The sequence below is a fragment of the Sturnus vulgaris genome, chromosome 7, assembly GCF_052056855.1.
Source record: "Sturnus vulgaris isolate bStuVul1 chromosome 7, bStuVul1.hap1, whole genome shotgun sequence".
NCBI classification, from domain to species: domain Eukaryota; kingdom Metazoa; phylum Chordata; class Aves; order Passeriformes; family Sturnidae; genus Sturnus; species Sturnus vulgaris.
This window is the reverse complement of record NC_142249.1, coordinates 37,803,220-37,824,556: the sequence shown is the minus strand read 5'-3', so window position 1 is coordinate 37,824,556 and position 21,337 is coordinate 37,803,220. Positions and strand designations below refer to the sequence as shown.

The 21,337-nt window shown below is 38.4% G+C and overlaps 1 protein-coding gene across 1 annotated transcript in view; it reads right to left on the bottom strand.

The window, feature by feature from the left end:
- Positions 1-4,876: 4,876 nt before the first annotated feature.
- The window catches only part of KYNU (kynureninase), a 57,992-nt gene continuing 41,531 nt past the window's right edge, over positions 4,877-21,337 (bottom strand). The window contains exons 11-14 of the mRNA XM_014870799.2: positions 11,857-11,909; positions 10,289-10,374; positions 6,433-6,663; positions 4,877-5,202 (exon numbers count right to left, since the gene is read on the bottom strand). Of these exons, the coding sequence (XP_014726285.2) occupies positions 5,050-5,202; positions 6,433-6,663; positions 10,289-10,374; positions 11,857-11,909 (523 nt within the window). The 3' untranslated portion in view covers positions 4,877-5,049. The remainder of the gene's footprint in view (positions 5,203-6,432; positions 6,664-10,288; positions 10,375-11,856; positions 11,910-21,337) is intronic.

Below are 21,337 nucleotides of genomic sequence, written 5' to 3'. Positions count from 1 at the left end.
ACGCTCATTTCAGAAGCCTGCATAAATCTTCCCCCACGTGGGAATCATTTTGAACATATTGAATAATGATTTTTCTATGTCTCTGCCACTTTGATGTAGCCTCCGAGGAGAAAGAGCTATCCTGGATAGACCACTCGGTCATGTTTTAACAATTTGAGAATCGCTTCAAAATTCTTCAATAAAATGTAAGGTAAAAGATCACTAGAATTAAGTTCAGTTGATGAGGCCCCATCCCCCCGAAATTATAATGTAGCAACTTTTTGAACATATACTTTAAATTCACAATTCGTTCCTAATTTTAAAGCTATATTTTATCATTTGATTAATTGCTTAAAACTGTACACAAAGATAAAGGGAACTTTGAAATTCATACCTTGGAGTATTAACATGTACTCAGGACTAGATGTAAAATGTCAGAGAGAAAAAAGATCTAATGAACTCTTTATTGGTGAAATACAGTATTGCAGCTGCCCAGAATTTTAAAAGGTTTGTAGCCAGCTCCAAAGCCAAATAACTTCAGAAGTTTACTTACAGCAGGACTCTCATTCAGCATTTCCAATCTTTTCTTCCAGGGTTCTTTTAACATTAATAAAATGTCCAGAGAAAAAAATAATAAAAAGAAAAAAAGTGCAACCACAGAAGAATTTCTCTGTCTAGAAAATTACACTACCATAAGTTTTCCTTTTCCCTGATGTCTTCTCTGCCATAATAATGGTTTCAGGATTTAAATCCTTTGCTGCTATTGTGACTTCAAAGCCTTAAAACTGCAATTGAATGAAGTAGTTCATCTGTCATTATTCAAATATGAAGCAATTATGATGAAATAAAGATAGAATTCCATTGAGAAATACCCCAATCAATTCTCACTTATATTTAACTAGAAACATAAAACGATGCTTAGAAGAGTAAGTTTAGGTAATAAAAACTCGGGATATAAAAAGTATGAATTACTGATCTATAACTTACTCATTTCTGAATAAGCTGTCTAAATATATTTCACAAATATTGACAAAAGTTTAAGCTTACGATGCAAAACTGTCTCTCAGCTGGTCTCAGAGAGTGAGCAGCTTTTCAGAAATATATTTGCACCAGTTTGAGTGCCCAGAGGTTCAAATGGGAACCTGAAGAGTTTTTGGGGGGTGTCTGGGTAGGTCAGCTGCCTCTGAAGTGTGTTTTATAGAGTATATATAAACCTATATAGAGTATAGGAAATATTTCCTATATAGAGTATAGGAAATAACACACCTACCTCAGCCATGTCTCCATTACAGCAGTGAACATGGCAGTTCTGGGGGAGTGGTTGGACTTGGTGATCTTGGAGGTCTTTTATAACCTCAGTGATTCTATGACTCAGTGAAAGGAATTAAAATAAAATATTGATGTGGCTGCTTTGATGTCGACACATCCTGTCAGGACCCTCTGTGGATTTAGCCCCAAATGTTTCTTTTCACTTCTGTGAACCCAACCAAAGCCCATCCCTACCCCAGGGACTGGAATTTCACAGGGAATTCCCACCTGTACCCAGTTCTGTTTGGGAATATCTAACATGGGTTAAAAAGTTAATTATTTTGTTTTAGTATCTTCCATCCTTTCTTGCATCTTTCTTGCTTAATCTCCTAATGCATAATAATTTGCTGGTAAAATGAAATCAAGATGGGTTCTGTCATTGTCAGACAAGGACATTTTGGGGTTTAAGCTCTTCAAATGAGCCACATCCTTCCCACTCTCAGTAATGCCACAAGCTCAGAAGAAAACATTACTATGTCGTGCCTCTTTCTTCACTCAGAGTACATTATTCTTTTGGAAGACAAAGACATCCTTTGCTGCTTGTGAAGGAAGACATTGCCTTGTCTTTGGTGCTCCTGTGGCAAAACAGGGTTAAAATGCACAGATGGATTCTATAGTATTTCTTCCTCATATTTTCAACAGTTGCAGTGAGCTTAAGAGTTCTGCACATTTTTAAATTTTGTGGTGCTGAAAAAGATCACACACAACCAGGGATCTGCATACTCACATTTGCCTTCATTTCGTAGGCATTTTCTCACTTTACCTGTGTATCAACTTTCTGTCATCTACAGATCCTCATGTCCTGCAGTTCAATTTGAAAAATGTAATTTCTTCAGACAATCCAAGAACGAAATGTTATCACAATCATAAAGCAGTGGTACTTAGTATTGAATTTTAAATCAGAGATGTAACTAGCAAGAAGAATTCAGAGTATATACAATTAATTATTTCACACATAATTATTCCTGATATTACTCTAACTGTGATAACTTAAAACATGTGAAAAAGCAGACTGTAATATTATTTTTTTTCCACAGAAGCTCTTTCCCTTGATATTTTTTTGCTAAATAATATGTAAAATACTGACACCTAATGTTAACTTCCAGTATTATTCATTTTGCAAAGCTTTTACTTCAAGTATGGAAAGAACATGTGAAACTGGTGCTTATGCTGCAATTTTGTTTCAGTAAAATGAGTAAACTGCAATATAGGCGTTCCTCACTTTTTCGAAAAAATGTTCTGAATTTATTTATAGATATGCCTATGAATGCAAGGTGCTTTCAGTTTTATCATCACAAGTCACAGGTAAAAAAGAGAGAGTAACTCAAAATAAGTTGAAATACGTGAGTTTTGATGCACTGAATTTAATCAAATTCATCAAATGGAACACAAATCTATATTTGTAAAGTCAATATTTGTACCTGTAGCCTGAAATGATATTAAGAGACAAAATATAAAATATTTATTATTAGTCTGTTAGTCTTTGAAACATGAATTGCATATATTTAGTACTTTACCTACTATGTGGTTCAATTTCCTCAGAGACATAAAAAATTATTTTCACAGTGTGGGCATTAAAAGCAGATCTCAAACTTCTCAAAAAATCACTGTTTATCTCCCCATAACTGCCAAGACAGCTTGTCCAAACCTGAAGTCTAGATGCTATTTAGAAAGAGATTTTGGGATTCTTGCTCCTCTGGGGTTCAAGCTGATATCAGAATAAGTTATTTTATAATATGATCTACATCCATATCTGAATTTATATTAAGCTTGTCTAACTTTGTAGGGAAGACATAAGGGTCAGTTGTCACTTGTATGGAAGTACTGCAAAGGCACTGACACTGAGTTAAATCCCTTTCCAGCACTGTGGACCTGCACATTCCTATATTCGGTGCTTTTTGCATCAATTGTCACTTTATGGAAAAAGGTCTTTTCCTAAGATCCTGTCACTCGTCAGACAAAGAGCTGCAGGTGCAAGGATAAAAACAAACCCACAAAAATGCAGATACCTGGTCTGCAAGACAATGATCCACTCTCAGCTGAGCTGAAGAGAGATGATGTCAGTGTAATCAAAACCTCTTGAGTGAGACAGAGATTTCCAGCTGATTAAGACTCCTGTGCCATTCTTTATGACAATATTCTGGTTAAAGAAGCTCTTCTTTCTCATCACAAATGATAAAAATACCAACAAATGCTTTATTTTCAGTTCTTTCATGTTTCCCATGCACACTACAACCAATAAAATAGTCACTACTGCAGCAAGAGTTTTAACACTACACACCTTTGGGGAATTTTAGAGAACAGCTACGTGCTGTGAAGGCCCTTGGCTTTCCTTGTGCAGCAGGAGTTGCTCTAAGGGTGTGAAAGGTTCAACCAGCAAAAGTAACTATAAAACTATGAAGACCTCACTCCCCTCAAAATCCTTCCTCACTCTTGAAGTGGCATAAAAGGCATCATAGCATCAGAGTAGTTTGGGTTGGAATGGACCTTTTAAAGAGCCCCCCTGGCTGCTCAGAGCCCCATCCAACCTGGCCCTGAATGTTTCCAGGGATGCATCCAACACCTCTCTGTTCCAGTGTTCCAGCACCCTCACTGTAAAAAACTGCTTTCTTATATCTAACCTAAATCCAGTTCAAAACCATCCCCCCTTGTGCTATCACATCAGTTTGTCCCTGTCTTTATTGTAGGCTCCTTTCACATATTCAAAGCACTACTGGATGCAATTTTCTAAATGTTTCATACCAAAAATGAGACACATTGAACATCATCAGAGAGGAAGTTTCAGCTGATTCTTGGAAAACGCTGTGTGAATAGCTACAGACTTTAGAGCTTAATTGCCAATTATGCCAAGGTGTTATTTATGCCTTGAAACAACTTTGGATAGAGTTGCTGAAATGTAAGCAGTTTTTCTGCATTGCTCTTGCCTGCCTGGCGCAAATCTCTGTAAAAATTCGGGCCACACGGTGAGTTAACAATGAGATATTTTGCTGCTGCTTAAAGAGCTCAGGGTTCATTTTGCCTAATCCAAACTAAGCCTCACTAAAGCTGCAGGGAGTGCTTGTACAGCCCTTCACGCTGCCTTACATGGGCCCACAATTCTTCTCAGCTTTCTCCAGCTCCTCCTCTCCAACAGGACTATCTAGAAAAATAAAATGTTTTGTTTTGGTCAATTGTATCACACCAGATAAGGTATTTGCAATGTAAATTCATTCTTCGATTAAATTACTCATTATATCAGAATTTTGAAATATTGGGCCCTTTGAAAAACTCAGTATGCAGCAGCAAGGAGTTTTGAAACAACTAATTGTTCAACTTTTACTTTTCAAGTATACTCTGTACTTTAAATAGAATTACTAAATTAAAAATGTAAATTGGACTGTATCTTTTAACAGTTGGTGATTTGTCTATTTTCCACATTTTATTATGCATAATTTTTATAATAAAGAAGGGATTTTTTTTTATCCCTGTTCTAGTTGATAGCAATTCTTACATGCTTCTCAAGGCTAATGTAATAAAACTACATAAAATGTTTAAGAAGAGCCCCATTAAAATATACAAAGCATACTAATTCATGAAGTCAAAGTCAAAGCAGAGTGGAAATATGAGCTTTAATAAAACTATGTCTGTTGTAAATAACTATTCAAGCACAGTCATTTTTTTGCAAATTGCATGGGATATAGCTCGGTCTACTCGAAGCAAAGAATCACTCAGCAGGATAAATGCATCTTAGTCAGAAATAGATTAAAAGGTACAGCTGAGCCATCAATAAGAACCAGATAGCACAGTATTATTTGCTGTTTGTTTTGAAGATGTAATTGCAGATCCCAGGATTTCAATAAATCTGTGCACATCACAGAAAGAATTGTAGAGAGGAACTGGGGCAATGCGAAGAGCGTTTGGTTCTCGCATGTCACACTGCAAAACAGAGAGGGAACATTCAGTAAATTCAGGTCACTTCATGTTTATCTGTCAGGCTTTATTTCTAAATGCCACAACTTGTCTTCAAGGAAGAATGACTGGCCTGACAAGGAAGCACGTGTGTAAAACCTTTGGGATCCTCAAGGAGCTACAGGAAGGAGCATGATTGTGAAAAATTTAGTACGAAGAGTAGTTTTGCCTAAAAAAATGATGCAAAACTCAGGATGGGCAGGACTTTAACAGTGCCATTGAGGGCATCAAACCAGCTGTGTAGCCCCAAAATTCACCTTAGTGCCTATAGCAACCCAGAGTTGAAGAGGAACAGAGGTGACAGAAAAAAAACCAAACAAAAAAAAAATAACAAAAAAACCCTCCATTCCAGTATGTGAGTTTCTTGTTCTAAAGTTTTAAGTAATGGCACAGGCACTGCAGTATTTTTTCCTCCCTCACTGTGATTTTGAACATCTTCCTGAATATAATAATCTCTTATATTTGAAAAATATCACTGCATTGCAAAGACAAGCCAACAGCATGAGGCCCCGTGCCCTCTTAAAAGCAGGAGTTCCTGGAATTCTCTGGCAGCACCAAAGCAGCAGCATACGTAACCTGAAAGAGATGCCCTTTGGGGAGACAAGTGACCAGCAGAAATAAAACTGAGCTCTCATTTATATGGCATTATGCTATCAGTCTCACCTCCCAGCACATCTAAATCACCCAATGTATGGCCCTAAATTTAACTTTTATTCTTTTGGAGCAGTGCTCGATGGTAACTGTGCCATTACAAAGAAGTGCTGCTCAATGGCTTCTTTTCCTGAGTGCTAAAGCAGATCTCTAAGGAAATGGCATCTTTTCCATTGCTCCATCTCGATGCCCCACAAAGCTTTTGGCCATTTGTGGATCAAGAAGGGGACTGATGTATGCTCAGAGTTCCTTGTCATATAAATCTGCAGTCGTGCCTCCCATCCTAAAGCACCCACGATACAGCTCCAACCTCAGCAGTGACTCCAGAACTACTGCAAATAAGTCAACAGTGAAAGGGCAATACAGAGTCCAGCAAATAATTTATAAAGTAACTCTATGTATTTGACTGCTTGTACAAGTAAAAACTGAAATTATAAGGAAATGTTAACAGTCCTAGTGGGTTTTTGCTTTATATGAGATTACATTTGAATAAAAGCAAATTAATAGTTTGTTAATTGTTAAGAAGATGAAGTTTGATTTACTTACAGCTACTCCTCTCTTCTCCAGCTCTTTAAACACAGATTTGATTGGAAGAGAAAATGACAGAGTGAGCTGACATCCTCTCTCCTCAATCCGAGATGGTGTGATTATTCTTACAAAGGGCTTCTCTGGATTTGTTTTATCCTCACTGTAGTAATGTTTTATCAGGTATTCCAGGTAACCAGTGAGTAGAATGGATTTCCTCCTCAATGCTTTAATTGTAGTTTGACTAAAAACCTGTAATGATTCAAAATCATTAGAATGAGAATGTGTTTCTGTAGAAAATGAAAAGGAAATAAAGAAATAAAGAAAGATTTCTCTATACATTATCACTGGAATCAAATACCAGAGAGACATTTTATATAAACATGTCAGGATTGGGCTTTTCAAAATCAAGATAATGTTATGCTTTAGATAATGACAGATATTTGTGCCTACTGTTTAAAAGTTTCATACACATCTGTGTCTGCAGAAATAACTTGCACACAAAGCCAGTTTGCTGAGACAGCATTCCTCTCCATGTCTAAAGAGGATCCATAAATCCTCTATAGGTGCAACACTGCTGCATGAAACTCAAAATCACATGAAAGCTTTCCCTTATATGTACCTTTAGTTCACACCTTGTCTGTCTCTCTACAACTCCCTGGAAGGAGGGTGTGGTCAGGTGGGGTTTGCTCTTCTCTCCCAGTTGATAGGAAAAGAGAGAACAGCCTCCAGTGGCACCAGAAGAGGCTTAGTCTGGATATCAGGAAGAATTTCTTAACAAGAAGGGTGGTCAAGCATTGGAACAGGCTGTCCATGGCAGGAGTCACTGTCCCTGGAAGTGTTCAAAACCAGGTGGGTGTGGCACTTGAGGACATGGTTTAGTTGTGGGCCTGGCAGTGATCTCTGAGGTATTTTCCAAACTCAATGATTCTACTAACAAAATCCAAGGGCCAGGACTGAAACATCATGACTGATGTAGAAATTCTTGTCTGAAAACACAAAATGTGTACTAACATTGACTTTACAGCTTTAAGTCCTGTACAAGCTCGGTCTCTCTAGTTCACATGAAGAAAAAAAAAGATTCATTGAAATCTTTTCCAATAGCTCTGTGCTCTTGTACAGCTACAAAAACTGGTGAGTTTCAGACCTTCAAAATATCACAAGACATGCAAAAATGACTGAAAATAGCAGTGCTGTTTGGCCACACAAACAAGATCAATGTGGTAGAGGAATTTGGGAGCAGAAGGTGAGACAGCTTCTGCCTTTGCTCTAGGAAAGGCTCCATTACAGGGAATGATGGAAATGCAACCCCAGAAACAATTTACCCCTGCCTTCCTCAAACCCTCCGTTTCCTTCTTCCCATGGAATTAACTGCAGGGGAAAATGACAAGATACAGACATGCAAGTGCCCAACAGCCACTTCAAATCACATCCTGGCACATCAATGCTTGTGGACAGTTCTCTCTCCACTGACTGCAGCTGCAAATCAGAGGTAAAGCAGTGCCCTGGGTGAAAATCCACGATCTTCACTCTCAAGAAATCACTGTTCCACACTAGAGAAGTAACAATTTTAAGATTACTTATATCATAACCTGGAAAAGCATAAAGAGAGGTACCTCAGAAGTCCTACTCAAAATACAACAAAGTCTGGTTTCCAGCAGCATCTGGAAATCATTGTTTTGTAGAACATCCCAAGTCTCACTCCCTGATGCTATCACAGCCACTAGATGCTGCATAAAACCAAGAACCCCTGCATTTGTGTTTGTGAAACGGAATGTGGATGCTGTAAGACAAACTTTGCAAGGGAATACGTGTGACAGGGACCAGAGCCACCAGGCGTCAGCAGTTGCACAGGTCAACAAAAATCTAGAGGTGCTTCCCTCTCCACCCAGGCAGGCAGAGCAGACACAGGACTGTTCAGTGCATTATTAGAGGGAAAACACAGACCTGCCTCCCATTCCTCCAGGATTTGCAGGAGTATGAAGGATAGATCTCCTTAGGCTGCATGCAAAATTCTGCTTCCACAGGCTTTGTGCAAGGAATATTTGGTCTCCTGGGTGAAATTTTTTGAAAAAGGTCTTTAAAATGTGTCTGTAGAGCGCTCCCCTTTTTTCCATAAAAGGCAGCAGCTAGTGCCATAACAGTCACTTTAAGCATTATTGAGGAATAACATCCATTAACACTTGCAGTTTGCATTGTTTCCATTGGAAACACTGCCTTCTGCTTAATGTGTCCCAGTGAAGGTGGCATGCAATTTCACTAGCCATCTCTTGCCAGACATGAAAACTATTTTGTTTCCCACTGTATTAGAGCAATTAGCACTGGGAAATCCTGGCTGTGCCAAAAGGTAATGTGGGCAGGGAAAGGGGAGGCGATGGAAACTGCTCAGCCCTCATTGTTCGAGGCTCCCTGCAGTGGGCTAAATGACACCAGCCCACACAAACCCGAGCACTGACAATCTGGGTCATGGCAGAATAGCTTTCAGCTTATCTCGAAGGTCACATAAAGTTTAAAACAATATATTGGATGTTTAAGGACTAAAAAAATAAATTGTCAGACGGAACAAGAAGCATGGCTGTGCCCTTTGCAGTCCTTCAGTGTTGCATGTACAATGGAGAGATCATAACTAGCAATTTTCTGACTTTGTTTGCTTAAGATGCTGTTTTTTCAGTAAATACAGAGGAGAGAAGTGGGCACTGCTCTTTGTTTCAGCATCAGCTCAGCTGTTCCACTAGAATTAATGGAACGCTAACCAGAAATAAATTTCTGCCGTTTTTACTGGTGGCAAATCCTTGCTACCCAAGGCTGCCTTGAAAACCGGCTTAAGGATGATTTTATAGCAGAATATACTGCATCTAGAAGGTAAATCTGAGTAACACCACCTTTCTGAGCCACAGAGACCGAGAGTCCTGATTTCAGGGGTGAACCATCCTTAAGAGAAATGCCGGGACATTTTCATATGAAACACAGGTGCTTGGGGAACAGCTCCATACCCTCAAACAGGGAGGGGCTGTGCTCTCCAAAGTGGACCAGAGGCTTTCAGCACTTGGATCTCACACCTTCAGAGGAGGAATTAGCTCTGTATGGCAGGACTGCCCTTCCCACAGCCACAGTGTCAGTGTCACATACAGATAGGTCAGAGATGGAGCTCTGCTCCTTTGACCACCAGAAAACTCATGATTCTGTGAAAGAAAAGACAGTTTGGAGCTGTGCCACACTCAATTCCCCTTTTAGAAAACATTTGCAGATAGTTTCTGTCTCCTCTACTTGTAACCAAAGGCAGAACAGGTTCCCTGAGCCAGTGGACCAGTTGATCCAGGATACCCAGGACTCCTAATTTTCTTTCATGAAGGATATAAGTCTGCTTTGCTGGTGGAATGTATGAAGCAACAGCTCTGAATGCATCTTTTCAGACTTTCATGATTCCTTTGTAGGAAGATAATTCTTCCCATGAGTAGTACTGAGACAAGTCACTGTTGGACTTGGTGATCTCAGAGATCTCTTCCAGCTTTAATTATTCTATGATTTAGAGCCGTGAATGTTTCTGTGGGATAAAGGTGTTGTTTATGCTGTCCTAAAAGCAGGAACAAACACATTACTAGAGTTCAGGTTTGGAGGAGCAAACCTCAAATACTCTGTGTCCAACTTGGGTCCTCCAGCAGAGTTTGTAAGAGACGTGGGAAGATGAATATATTCATTAAAGGTCTAGGTCTCTCAGGGCTGTGGGGTTATTTTGTTGTTTGCTTTTCATTATTTCTCCCCTTCAATTTTCAAATATTTCAAAGTTTTCTTTAAGGGATACGGCAATAATACACGTAACATTCATTAAATATTTTTATACTCTTAAATTCAGGCTCAGAGTAAAGCAATTACTTACCTCTAAACTGGCATGCAGAGCACAGACCAGTAAAATTGGAGGATTTGATAACCGGAATCCATTAATTCCTTCACTTAGTTGTAATTCTGGAAAATGAATAACTTATATTAGTGTTTTTGATTTCTTCATTTTAATGGATTGGACCTTATCTTGAAGTCTGTCCTCACACAGTAAAATATTTCCCTAATGTGGCCCGTAGGAATGGGTCATTAAAAGGAAATAGTAATCTATTCCCAGCTAATACTTTCAACTTCGAGAGAAGCCCAATTTTATCCAGCAGAAGACCTCATTAGCAGCTTCATGGGAACCAGAGAACTGCAATTAATTTGTTTAAATGGTGTGTGTTAAAACCACCTTTACACTTGAATCTCTTTTAAGGCTGGCACGAGGCAGAGAAATTCCAAGTCAGCAGAGGCACGCTCACGCGGAGCAAGGAATCGCGCTCCTCAACTTTATCGAGCTGACGAGACACAGGGGAGGCTGCATATGCAGCTAAGTGTAGCTTCGGGCCATGGAGAGGAGTTGCCTAGACTTTGGGCTGTGAAATTTCACAAAATCTATTTAATAAATCTACAAAAGCCTCGCTGTAAGTTCTGTGTCACCGTTCATATTTCACGCTCCAGCACCAGAGCAGGGGGATGCGGCGGAGGAAATGCTTTTCACGCAGAGCAGACTGGCTAATTTTATAATGCCCAACTTCTCCCCCTGTAAACTGCTCATGGAAATGAATAAACAACGTTTTTCTTCTTCTTGCAGTATTTCAAAGCAATTTGTGTCTCCTGCTGGCTTTCCATAGTGCCACTCTCTTGCATTTGGTCTGAAAACAAAGAGCAGACTGAGGCTATTAGAGAGGTGCTCTCCAGCCAAAGCCACATCAACAGGCACTGCCACAGAAAATTAAAAATATATTAAAAACAAAACAACCAATCAAACCAAAAAGCTCCTTTCTCATCCTGATCCCTCAGGATATTCTCTCTGCCATCGTTTAAACTAGAGCTGAACAGTCTAGCTGTCAGATTTGGACAGGAGTCCTCATTTTGTATTGGGACAATAAATACTTCACTATTTCAGAGCAGGTTTGTCTTACAGCCCATCCCTCCCTAGTGCAGGAAATTTGGAGATGCTGAAACATTAGTGGGACTTCATGACTTATGTCAGGTTGCCTTACCTCTATTTGTATAATTTCTCATTAATTCCAGTGGAACTAATCCTGAAGAAAGATTTTACCCCAGTGACTGATAGCAGATCCTTGCTCCTCAGAGACTTAGGAATTTAATTCACTGAGATACTTTGAAAGTTTCATCCATATTCTATATCTGCATTTTGAAGGTATTTCAGCAAAATGTCTAGGAGCAGACAGTCAAACCCTTATACCCACACACAAATTTATTCCATTTATTTTGCTAACTCCACTGCTTCACATATTTAGGATCAGTTTAGCCTAATGCCTTTAACATAAATGAAGAAATGCAAAGTTCTGTCCTTTCTCCTCAAACTGCTATAAAAGTGAAGTTGGTTACATATAAATAAATCAAATAAGGTAAAATTGAGAGTGTATAAGTACATACTGTTTTCCATGAGGAATCGTGTTTTGAAGCCATGGCCCCACCAGCCAATTAGCCTAAGATTTTTTAAAGAAAATAAATTAATAGAAATATTAATATATTTTAATTTAGCATTGAGTATTAGAATTATATAAGATTAAGCAATACATACATTTCTAATAATACATTTTATTTCTAACAATGACATAAAAATGCAATAAATTCTATAAAGAGGTAGCACTAAAAACTTAACATTACCATTTGAGAATTTCTCTTTTACTGCAAATGATAAAATACATCACATCTTGCAATTAACTATTGATTTTAACAATATCCGTTTTCTCTGAATTCACTTCACAAAACAAAAAATAGTACAGAAATATTTCCACTGTTTGGTTCCAAGACATTAAATCCAAACCATTCTTCTCCTGCTCTTAAACTTAGTTTAATGAATTTTGAAAGCTAAAAGGAGTTATAAAACATGACTTCGTTTCACCAAGAAAAGGACTTTTTGGTGAACAAGCAGCAGACAACAAGACCTTGGAGGGAGGATTGTGTGGATATTGCCTTGTCCTTACTGTGTGATCAATTTGAACTCTGCATACATTTTTATTTTCCTGAACTAAATTTATTATTCAAAAAACTTTCTTTAAAATAAAACCCAAACCAGTTATCCCTTAAGATTGTCACCAGAAAAAAAAGAAAAAGACAAACACATACAATTCTGCAAAAAATAGTATGTCTGTCATTAAAATGACACTACATTATTAATTCATATTTAATGGAAAATATGTTTGAGAGCAGTTTTCTAAAGCAGCTGGATACACTGGATCACCTACTGCCAGGGTACCACAGATAAAACCAATATTGCAAAATCAGGGAGCTTTTCCCCACCTCCCTTGGGTTTTCCACTTCTTAACTCAGCACACAGTGATATCAGTGATTAATAATGCCAGTCCTACTTCGAGACTCCCCTGTATCAATGCTTTTACAATATCAAGAAGTCACCATCACAGATTCCTTCCTGAACTTCTCAGCTCTGCAGGACTGGACATATTGGACACCATTTCTGCCAAGGCTTTGCTCAGTTTTCCCTATGCCAGATACCAAAATTTTAGGAGTGAAGCCTGGCAGAACTTGTAGTGATAAAAAAATCTATATGTAAAGGTCACAGTAGATAAGCCTTCCTGGAAGCAAACAGGGAAAATAAAGTCATGGTCCCTCCCTAAAAGGAGCATTTTGCAGTTTGCCTAAAAGAGCTGAGCTCTGCAGAATTAAGACCACATTTGAGTTAGAAACTTGTTATATGAATACTGCAGAGTGTAAAATAAAGTAGTTCATATTTCTGTATAACAACACAGGTTTTATGTTTACTTCTATGAGCTGCATCTAAATAGAAGGTCTACAGAAAAGGCACGTTTTTTTCTTTATTGCTGCATGATGTTTTTATTATTCTGAGACCCATGAAAATTAATAGTGCAATATACATCCATTTTAAATGAGATATTGCATTGCCAAAATGAGTACACCCCAAATAAAGTACAACAGAGCCTCTGCCCGAGTGACTCCATTACTGATGATTCAAATCATAAAAGATATTTCAGTTATTTTACAGGAACTCTGTAATATATAGACAACACTGCACTGCAAACTCTGAATATTGTGTATTCCTGCAATAATCTACTGATATCAATGGCACACGCATTCTATGAATTTCAGAAGTTTTAAGCAGAAAAGAAATCCACGGGAAATAAAACATCTGGATTAAATAGTTTGTGAGAAGGAGAAAACACTGTTCCACTTGGACCACACCCAGAAAGCAAAGATAAAATACAGATCAATCAGACCATTACCCAGATCAGGGCTGATGAAAAGCTCTGTGGTTGCACTTTGAATGCTCAAAACTCGCTAATTCTGAAGTTGGCTTCAACCCAGAGCTCAGCTGCAGCACCGTGGAGGCAACTTGGAAAGTGAAATTTCAAAACTTTTCCAAAATGACAGAATGAAGGATTTTTTTTTAAAGACAGTTTTAGCTGTCTTGCCCTTTCCTACCATAATCTGACAATTTGCTTTTCCTCTTTTTTATTTTTTCTCTTTTGGCTGTTCTAGAACTTCAGAGGTGTCACTGCAGGATGTGCACTTTGAGGCAGCTCTGGTCCTACACTCTCATTGATCTAATGGTCCATATGGATGTCACGTTATTTGACATTTAAGTTGACAGGCTTCAAAGCGTGGAAATTAACAAAATCTTCACAAATTACAGCGATTTGCTGTTTACAATTTTCTGTGAAAATTTTGAAATGAAGGTTGCCACTGCTATGCCAAATTTCAACCTGTTGTGATGGGAGAGAGCTAAGGTGTTAAACCCCAAACATAACGCTTTATAAATGCTCACTAAAAATAATAGGCAATAAAACTGCACATTAACTTACTGCAGTAAAATTTCTTATTAAAGAGTTGTTACTCTGCATGCAAAGTGAGCATTTTGAACTGCAGTCGCCATTTCAACTGTTCCTGCCTCAAAAACAAAGGCACCAAGATCTAAAGAGATTCTGAATTCCAATCCAAAATTTTTGGCAAAATACATATAGTGGAAGGCTCTGAAAAGCCATATATGATGTTCTTGTGATTAAAAACACCTTAAACATGTTAGCAAGTTATGTGTTTCCCATAGCAGATAAAACCCATTGTGGGAAGTGTGTTAAAAATCAGTGTCTAAGGAGATAAAGGTATAATTTAGCAAATGTTCCTCTGTAAATTAAAAAATGTAAATTTAGCCAAACTGAGTCCTTGTTTTAACACATCACTAATCAAGATTTTATCTCAGTGATGGATAGGTTCTGGTTGCAGCATCCTGCTGCCAGTCCCAGGTATCCCCAGCAGCCTCCCAAGGCTGCTCAGCAGAGATGCTCCTGGAACACCTCCACAGAGAGCATCTCTTCATCCTGGAGGAAAAACATCTTTGAAATCCATTGAGAAATCATGACAAAAACGAGAGTAAATGAGTGCCAAACTAGCTGTGTCTTTTTCTGCAAGGTATGTTCTTACAACCCACTTCTGTTAGGAAATAATTTTTAAAATAGATTGTTCCATTCCATGCCTCAAATAAAACAATTGAGATCACAGAATGGTTTGAGTTGGAAGGCATCTTGAAGAGCATTTCTTTCCACCCTGTCGTGGGTAGAGACACCTTCCACTGGACCAGGTTGCTGAAGGACCCATCCAACCTTGTCTATGTCCCCACAGTTTGATAACACCAAGATTTTCCCAGGGAATTCTGCCACTTCCAGTCTTTGCACAGAATTTTTACACATGCCACAGAAAATTTAAAGTAAACTGTTATTAGCTTTGTTTCATTAAACAAGCAAGAATATAATTAAATATTACTTTTTTAGTCTTTTTAAATCTGGGGGTTTTTACTCCAAAATGTGCTCTTGTTTTACAAATCAATGAACAAAGGTTTGATGGGCTGGAAAATGACTGCAGAAAGGAACAGTATCCTCTTATTTAGTCATACTCTCTTTAAGGACATTTATACCAGGGAAAAATCCCTTCAATAACTATTTTTATTTAGCTCATTTTCCTCCTTCATATCTGTCTGCATTAGACTGAAGCACTGGTTATTCATAACTTGAGTCATCTCGTTTGTAGTTGCATTAATGATGCAGGAGTGCAGGATATAATGATCATGATGTATGTGCAGTGTAAACATCAAAGAAGATCCAGTTAAAGAACACAGAAAAATACAAAAAAGATTCCTTTGACCTTTGCTTCGGCATTACAGATGATCATGCTACTCATTTATAATTTACAGCCTGGAGCAACACGGGTCTCATTTCCCTTCTCAGCAAGAAAAAGAGACAGAAACTCTTGAGCAGTGGTACAGAAAACAGAGAAATACCATTAATGTGGCCCAGCTTTTACAGTCCAGGGCAATGTGTTGGAAGTATCCTGTCATTATATTGTGTGAGATAATAATTTCACATCCAGGGGAAGGCAAGTTGAAAAGCTGCAGGAATACAGTATGAAATTTGTAACACTTGATTTTACATCTTCCAGCTTCCCTGGGCATGGAGCAGTTTGTCTCCTCTCCCTTATCAGGTCACAAAGCGAGCTGGAAATTTCATAGTCATTATTTAGATTATATTAGGAGCATATACCAGCAAAGCATGTTATGTTTATGAAAGGATGGATTACACCAAATCATAAACAGGCAGTTTGGGGCCAGGCTGTGTCCACAAAGGAGCTGATGTAACTGCTGGGTGGTAGCTAAGCTCTTCATTCACACATTGCTTTAATTTTGCAAAAGCATCCAGGTGTTGGCAAAGATTTGTTTGATTTTTTCATGCAGCTGTTCCAGCCATGAGAAAGAATCAGCTCTGAGGAGTTAATGAGACTTGTCACTGCTCCCAAAGTTCATTACACAGAGACAGGCAGATCTTATGCCATGTCTGCAAAGGCAGCCCTGTGCAGGGAAAAGAATGAAAGGGACAAAAATAATCATTAAGTTCAGTTCCTTGCAGTCCTATATGTCCATGGCACAACTGGCTGGTCGAAGAGCACACCCATGTCTCAAGAAACCCTAAAGACCTAAGATGGAACAAGTGCAGTGTGACACAAGTTTAGAGGGAAGAGGTTAATTGTGACTTAGATATCACTCTCTTAGCAGGAAATGTGTGACAAAATCACCCATGAAGTCTTAGAAATTAAACTACAAAAGGACATAGAAAGCCTGGAGGCTGGAGACAGCTTGGAGCTGGGAACAATCCACATCTGACCATGTTTGACCATCATCCTTCTGCCTAGAACATGGTGATGCCATTGGCCATGGCTGGCCAATCCAAAGACCAGCTTTCATATTTCAAATTCCAGGATAAAAACCAAACCAAACCAACCAACCAACCAAAACAACAACAACAACAAAAAAAACAAACAAAAAAACAAAGCAAAAAATGCTACAATCAGCTCCTGTAACCCAAAAATATTTTTAAACATGCCTTACATCCATATATGAATCTCCAGCTCAACTGAAAGTTTAATTCCATATTTTGAGGTACATTCCCCCATTTCCTGGGCTCCATGTAATGCAATACAGAGAGAAATGTACCCAGGATCCAGGTTCTCAGCAGGAGCATCTCTTAATGCTGCTGCACTCAGTCAAAGTCAATCCCAGAAACCAAACTCACAGAAGCAGTTCTCTCACCCCCTCAAATCAACCTTACTATCAGACCTTACCCAGATGTACAAACAGCTCTGCACAACCTCTGAACACAGACCTGGTCCCCAGGCTCCACAGCTGGGCTCAACTCTTTGCATTCTACTCTGCATTAATTTTATTGCAGGTTTCTAATTGCATTTTTATATGTTTTAATTTAATTTCTATGGTGTTAATTTTATTGAAAGCACATGAACATGATTGTGTTTCTTTGGATTCAATGCCAAAACTCAGAATAAATAGAATGACACACACACACCAACTAAGAAAACAGAAAAACCTGCTCGTTGCTTTACATGGCATATTTTTGGCTCTCTGGCTGGACTTTGAGGAGTTTCAATTTTCTTTGCTATCACAGACTTGTCTGATCATTGATGAGTCATTTGATCTCTCCATGCCTCAAGCCCTCATCTCAAGGAATTCTGCTCAGGACTGCCTTAACTCAGCAGTGAGGGATGAAAATATATTTGTAAAAATGCACTCACATATTTAGCAATGAGGATCATGTTAAGGATGAAGAGATAGATTTATTTGGAGCATCTTATATAGGATTTTTTAATATGCAGGTAAGGAAAGGGTATGTGGAGGTAAAGTTGAGGTCACTTGGCTTTTTCCTCTCCTGTCAGCCTTTCACCAAATTATCTCCTCACCCTCAAAAGCTGTTGCCAGTGTTAGGTTTCTTTTAATTTCAGAATCTAATATTTGATCTAGATCACTTAACTGGCATTTCTAATAAGGTTAAAAAAAAAAATTTAAAAATCAGTATTTTTATTGCTTAATTCCTCATGGTATTTTACAGCTATGCTGAAACAAAGCAAACCCAAGTGAATGGACAACATTATTCCACTTCACCCCACCCCACCCTCTCCATACTGAGCACCCTAGCAGAGTCCTGCTCCAACCCAGAGCTTCCCTGCTGACAGCTCACTGAAAGGGAGAAAAGACATTCCAAATGATGTTTGAAATGATGAGGGGTCTGTTTAATCAAAACAAAGAATAATGGAAAAGCAACTCCCGGTTTCATCACTGAAATCAAGAATTCAACTATTTTAACCCCCTTGTGTAGGTGAAATTCCTCCCATACTGAGAAGCTGTCAGCTATGGAGTAGCCCCACAGTATATATCTATAAGGGCTAGGATTTGCACGAGGGATTAAGGGAGTTATAGCAGCTACCCCTGTTAGACTTCAGCAATATTTCGAACCTAACTCTCACAGTCTCCTTCAGAAAACCTTGCCAAGATTGCCAGAAGCTATATTTAAAGCCTTTTTTTTTCTTCCTTCCTTATATCTTTTTAGCTATCCTTTATCCCAAATGGTAAGCTTGGACTTGTTTCATTATTCTTTTCTGTGCAGTGCCTGTTAATTTTAAGTAGGATCTGTTGTTAGGATTTGAAAAGCTTTTGAAGCCCAGGTAATTATTAGCCTCAGACTTCTGTAGTTTAGGACTTGCACACACTCTGCTGCTTTCCTTACCCTTTTCAACTCATTACAAATGTTTCCTAATTATTAAGCATATGTGACTTGTGAGCGGCGCCATATATTATTAATGGGCCAGTCTCTTAGAACTCAGTGGAAAAAAATCAAAACTCCTTATGAAAAGTTGCTACTGTGAAAGTAGTAACTTTTCATATTTAATATCAATGAGGCTTTACTTTGTCAAAGGACCAAAGTAATGTGATTGTATTAGAGGCTAATAGCATGACATTTTTCTTCTGTTAAGAGGCTTGCATTTTCAGTACCATCTAAAGGGAGACAATTTTTCTCCTCTATTTTGAGGCTTGTCTTGGTTAAAAAATAGCTAAACTCACTTTCTGCCTAGCAGCAAGTTTTAACAGAAAAGACCCAAATCCTGAAATACAGTCTCATAATTTAAACAATGACACTTAACTATGCAACTGCAATGCGTGGAATTAAGAAACTTCCAGATTTGAGTAATCGCCCTCTTTCCAAAAGTAGCTGGGCAGCTCTCAGCTCCCTGAGCTTTGCTATTCTTCGAGGTGGGTGATTTAACAAAACTGTTGTCACAATTAGAGAGGCTCTTGGGTGAAAAACCTGGGCTGTTTGGTCAGTGGAGTACAAGGTGATTTGCAGCTCGTGGGTGCTTGAAGGCAGAGGGTGCACACACTCTTCCTGGATTGATTTTTACCTTGTTAGTCTTTTAGGCTCGACACAAGTGGGAATACACCAATTTCAACACGTCCATCCATATTACCCCTCCAGGTCAAAACAAAAGGAGATTGAGTTCATTTTTGTAGCAGGAAACAAGCTGCTGTGGCCAGGGCATGAGGAAGAGGAATGGCTGCAATGCTGCCAATCCAATCAGGGCCCTTTGGAGCCTCACAGAGCTCCACCAAACCTCTGAGGCACTTGAGATAAGGGACAATAATTTCATTCGCCATCATCAGGCAAGAGAAAGGTATGATCCAACAGCAGACAAAATGGGAGCCTAAATTAAATCCCAGGAGAAGATTTCACAAAAAAACAAACCCCCTAAGGCTAATGAAGTTGAATTAAAAACTGTTAAATCAGCTTACGAACAACTATTATCACAAAGTGCTCATATAACACTTTCACTGGCCAAATATCAGATATATGAAAAGGGGGAATACAGCCAACAGTATGTTCACACATTTAGTAAGGGGAAATTGAATATTCTGCCTAACACCAGAAATTAAAAATCAAGCAGGGAGCCAATTTACTCATAGAGATATTAATAAAGTTCTCAGTGATTTTAATAAAGTACTGAATAGCTCTCAATTATTTTACAGTGTTAAAAAGAAAAAAATCATGTTATATTCTTTAAGAATTCCATAATTTTTTTTTCTAGGCTGTTTCAAATAGATTAAATTAAACAAGTGAAAGCAACAATCCCTCCTAGAGCTACTTTTAAATGTGAGCTCTGACTTAAGGGAGACTTGGATAGTTTTGATTACTATGATGCATTTACTGCACTATACAGGCTCTACAATCCCTTGAATAAATCTTTCAGGGGAGGATATCTAGATTGATTTCTAAATAATAAATGTATCTGACTGAAATATAATATAAAATTTTAAGATCGGAGAAGTTGCGCTTCCTTGGGTCTTTGTTGTTTTTGAATAGAGTAATCACAATATTAATGCAAGACCTTTATCATACCAGAATCCTTATTAGCTAAAATGTAAGTTATCACCTCTGCTCCTTGCCTGAAACAAGAAACAATCCACACTAGATGAGTTTTTTTTTCTTTTATGGCAGTGGCTAGAACTAATTGAATTCATAGTTTCAAGTGCCAGTAAATTTGCCACAGAATCCAGTAGTTGTTTTACAAAACTTGTACTAAGTGATACTGAAGGAGGAAAAGTTGAATTAAGTCTTTTCAGTTAAAGTCTAAGACATTAAATAATTAAGGGAGAACAGAAATGGGCATCTTTCAGAGTTGTTTTAAGAGTTGATCTTCAAAAAGATTACATTTCATCCATAACTAGAAAACAAGAAAAAAGTGACATGGGGGTTTTTCTTTATTGGACTGTGCTTGCCCAAATTTTCAGTAGCACATAAACTAACAATCTTACAGGGTCTAAAATAAATTTGACATGAGGTCCAATGTGAGTATGCCATGTTTGGCATGAGGTCCAGCTGCAGTTCCAGGAGCTTCAGGCTCTTCTCACTGCAGAACCAGATAAGAAGCATCAAATAAAGACATTTAGATGAACTTGTTCTTCTGTCAGAAAATAACTGTACCTGCAACTCTGACCTTCAACACACGCTGCCAAAATCTCCCTGCACTAGCTCAAAATGGGTTGCTTGAAAGTCATCTCACAAAACTGTCAGTGAGAACAGAGGGATTCTGAAAAACTAGATTTCAGTAGGAAACTATTCAATTTTTGCTCAATAATCTGTACACAGCTAAAGAAAGTAATAAATAATTCTTCACGTGGAGCAGCTGTTTTTCATGGCATGGGATAGAAAGAACCTAACATTTTCCCGAAACAGTTGCACTGATGTGATTAGAAGCAGTGAATTGATGTCATGCTGACTGAGAAATTAGGGAAAGGAAAAGGAAAGGGAAGATTCTGTGTTCCTCCCAGCATCTCCCTAGAAACTCCTCTTCAGACACTTAAGCTCTGTGCAGCAGGAGCTGCCCTGCAGTTTCCACACAGTGGAAGGCAGCAAGAGGCAGCTGCCAGCCAGCACTGAAAATTACTCCGGTGAAAAATGAGGAGTAGTCACTGTGACAGTAAAAATTTACCAGCAGCGACAAAGAGGTGTGAAAGTAAGTACTTCACAAATGGAAAGTGAGAGGAAGA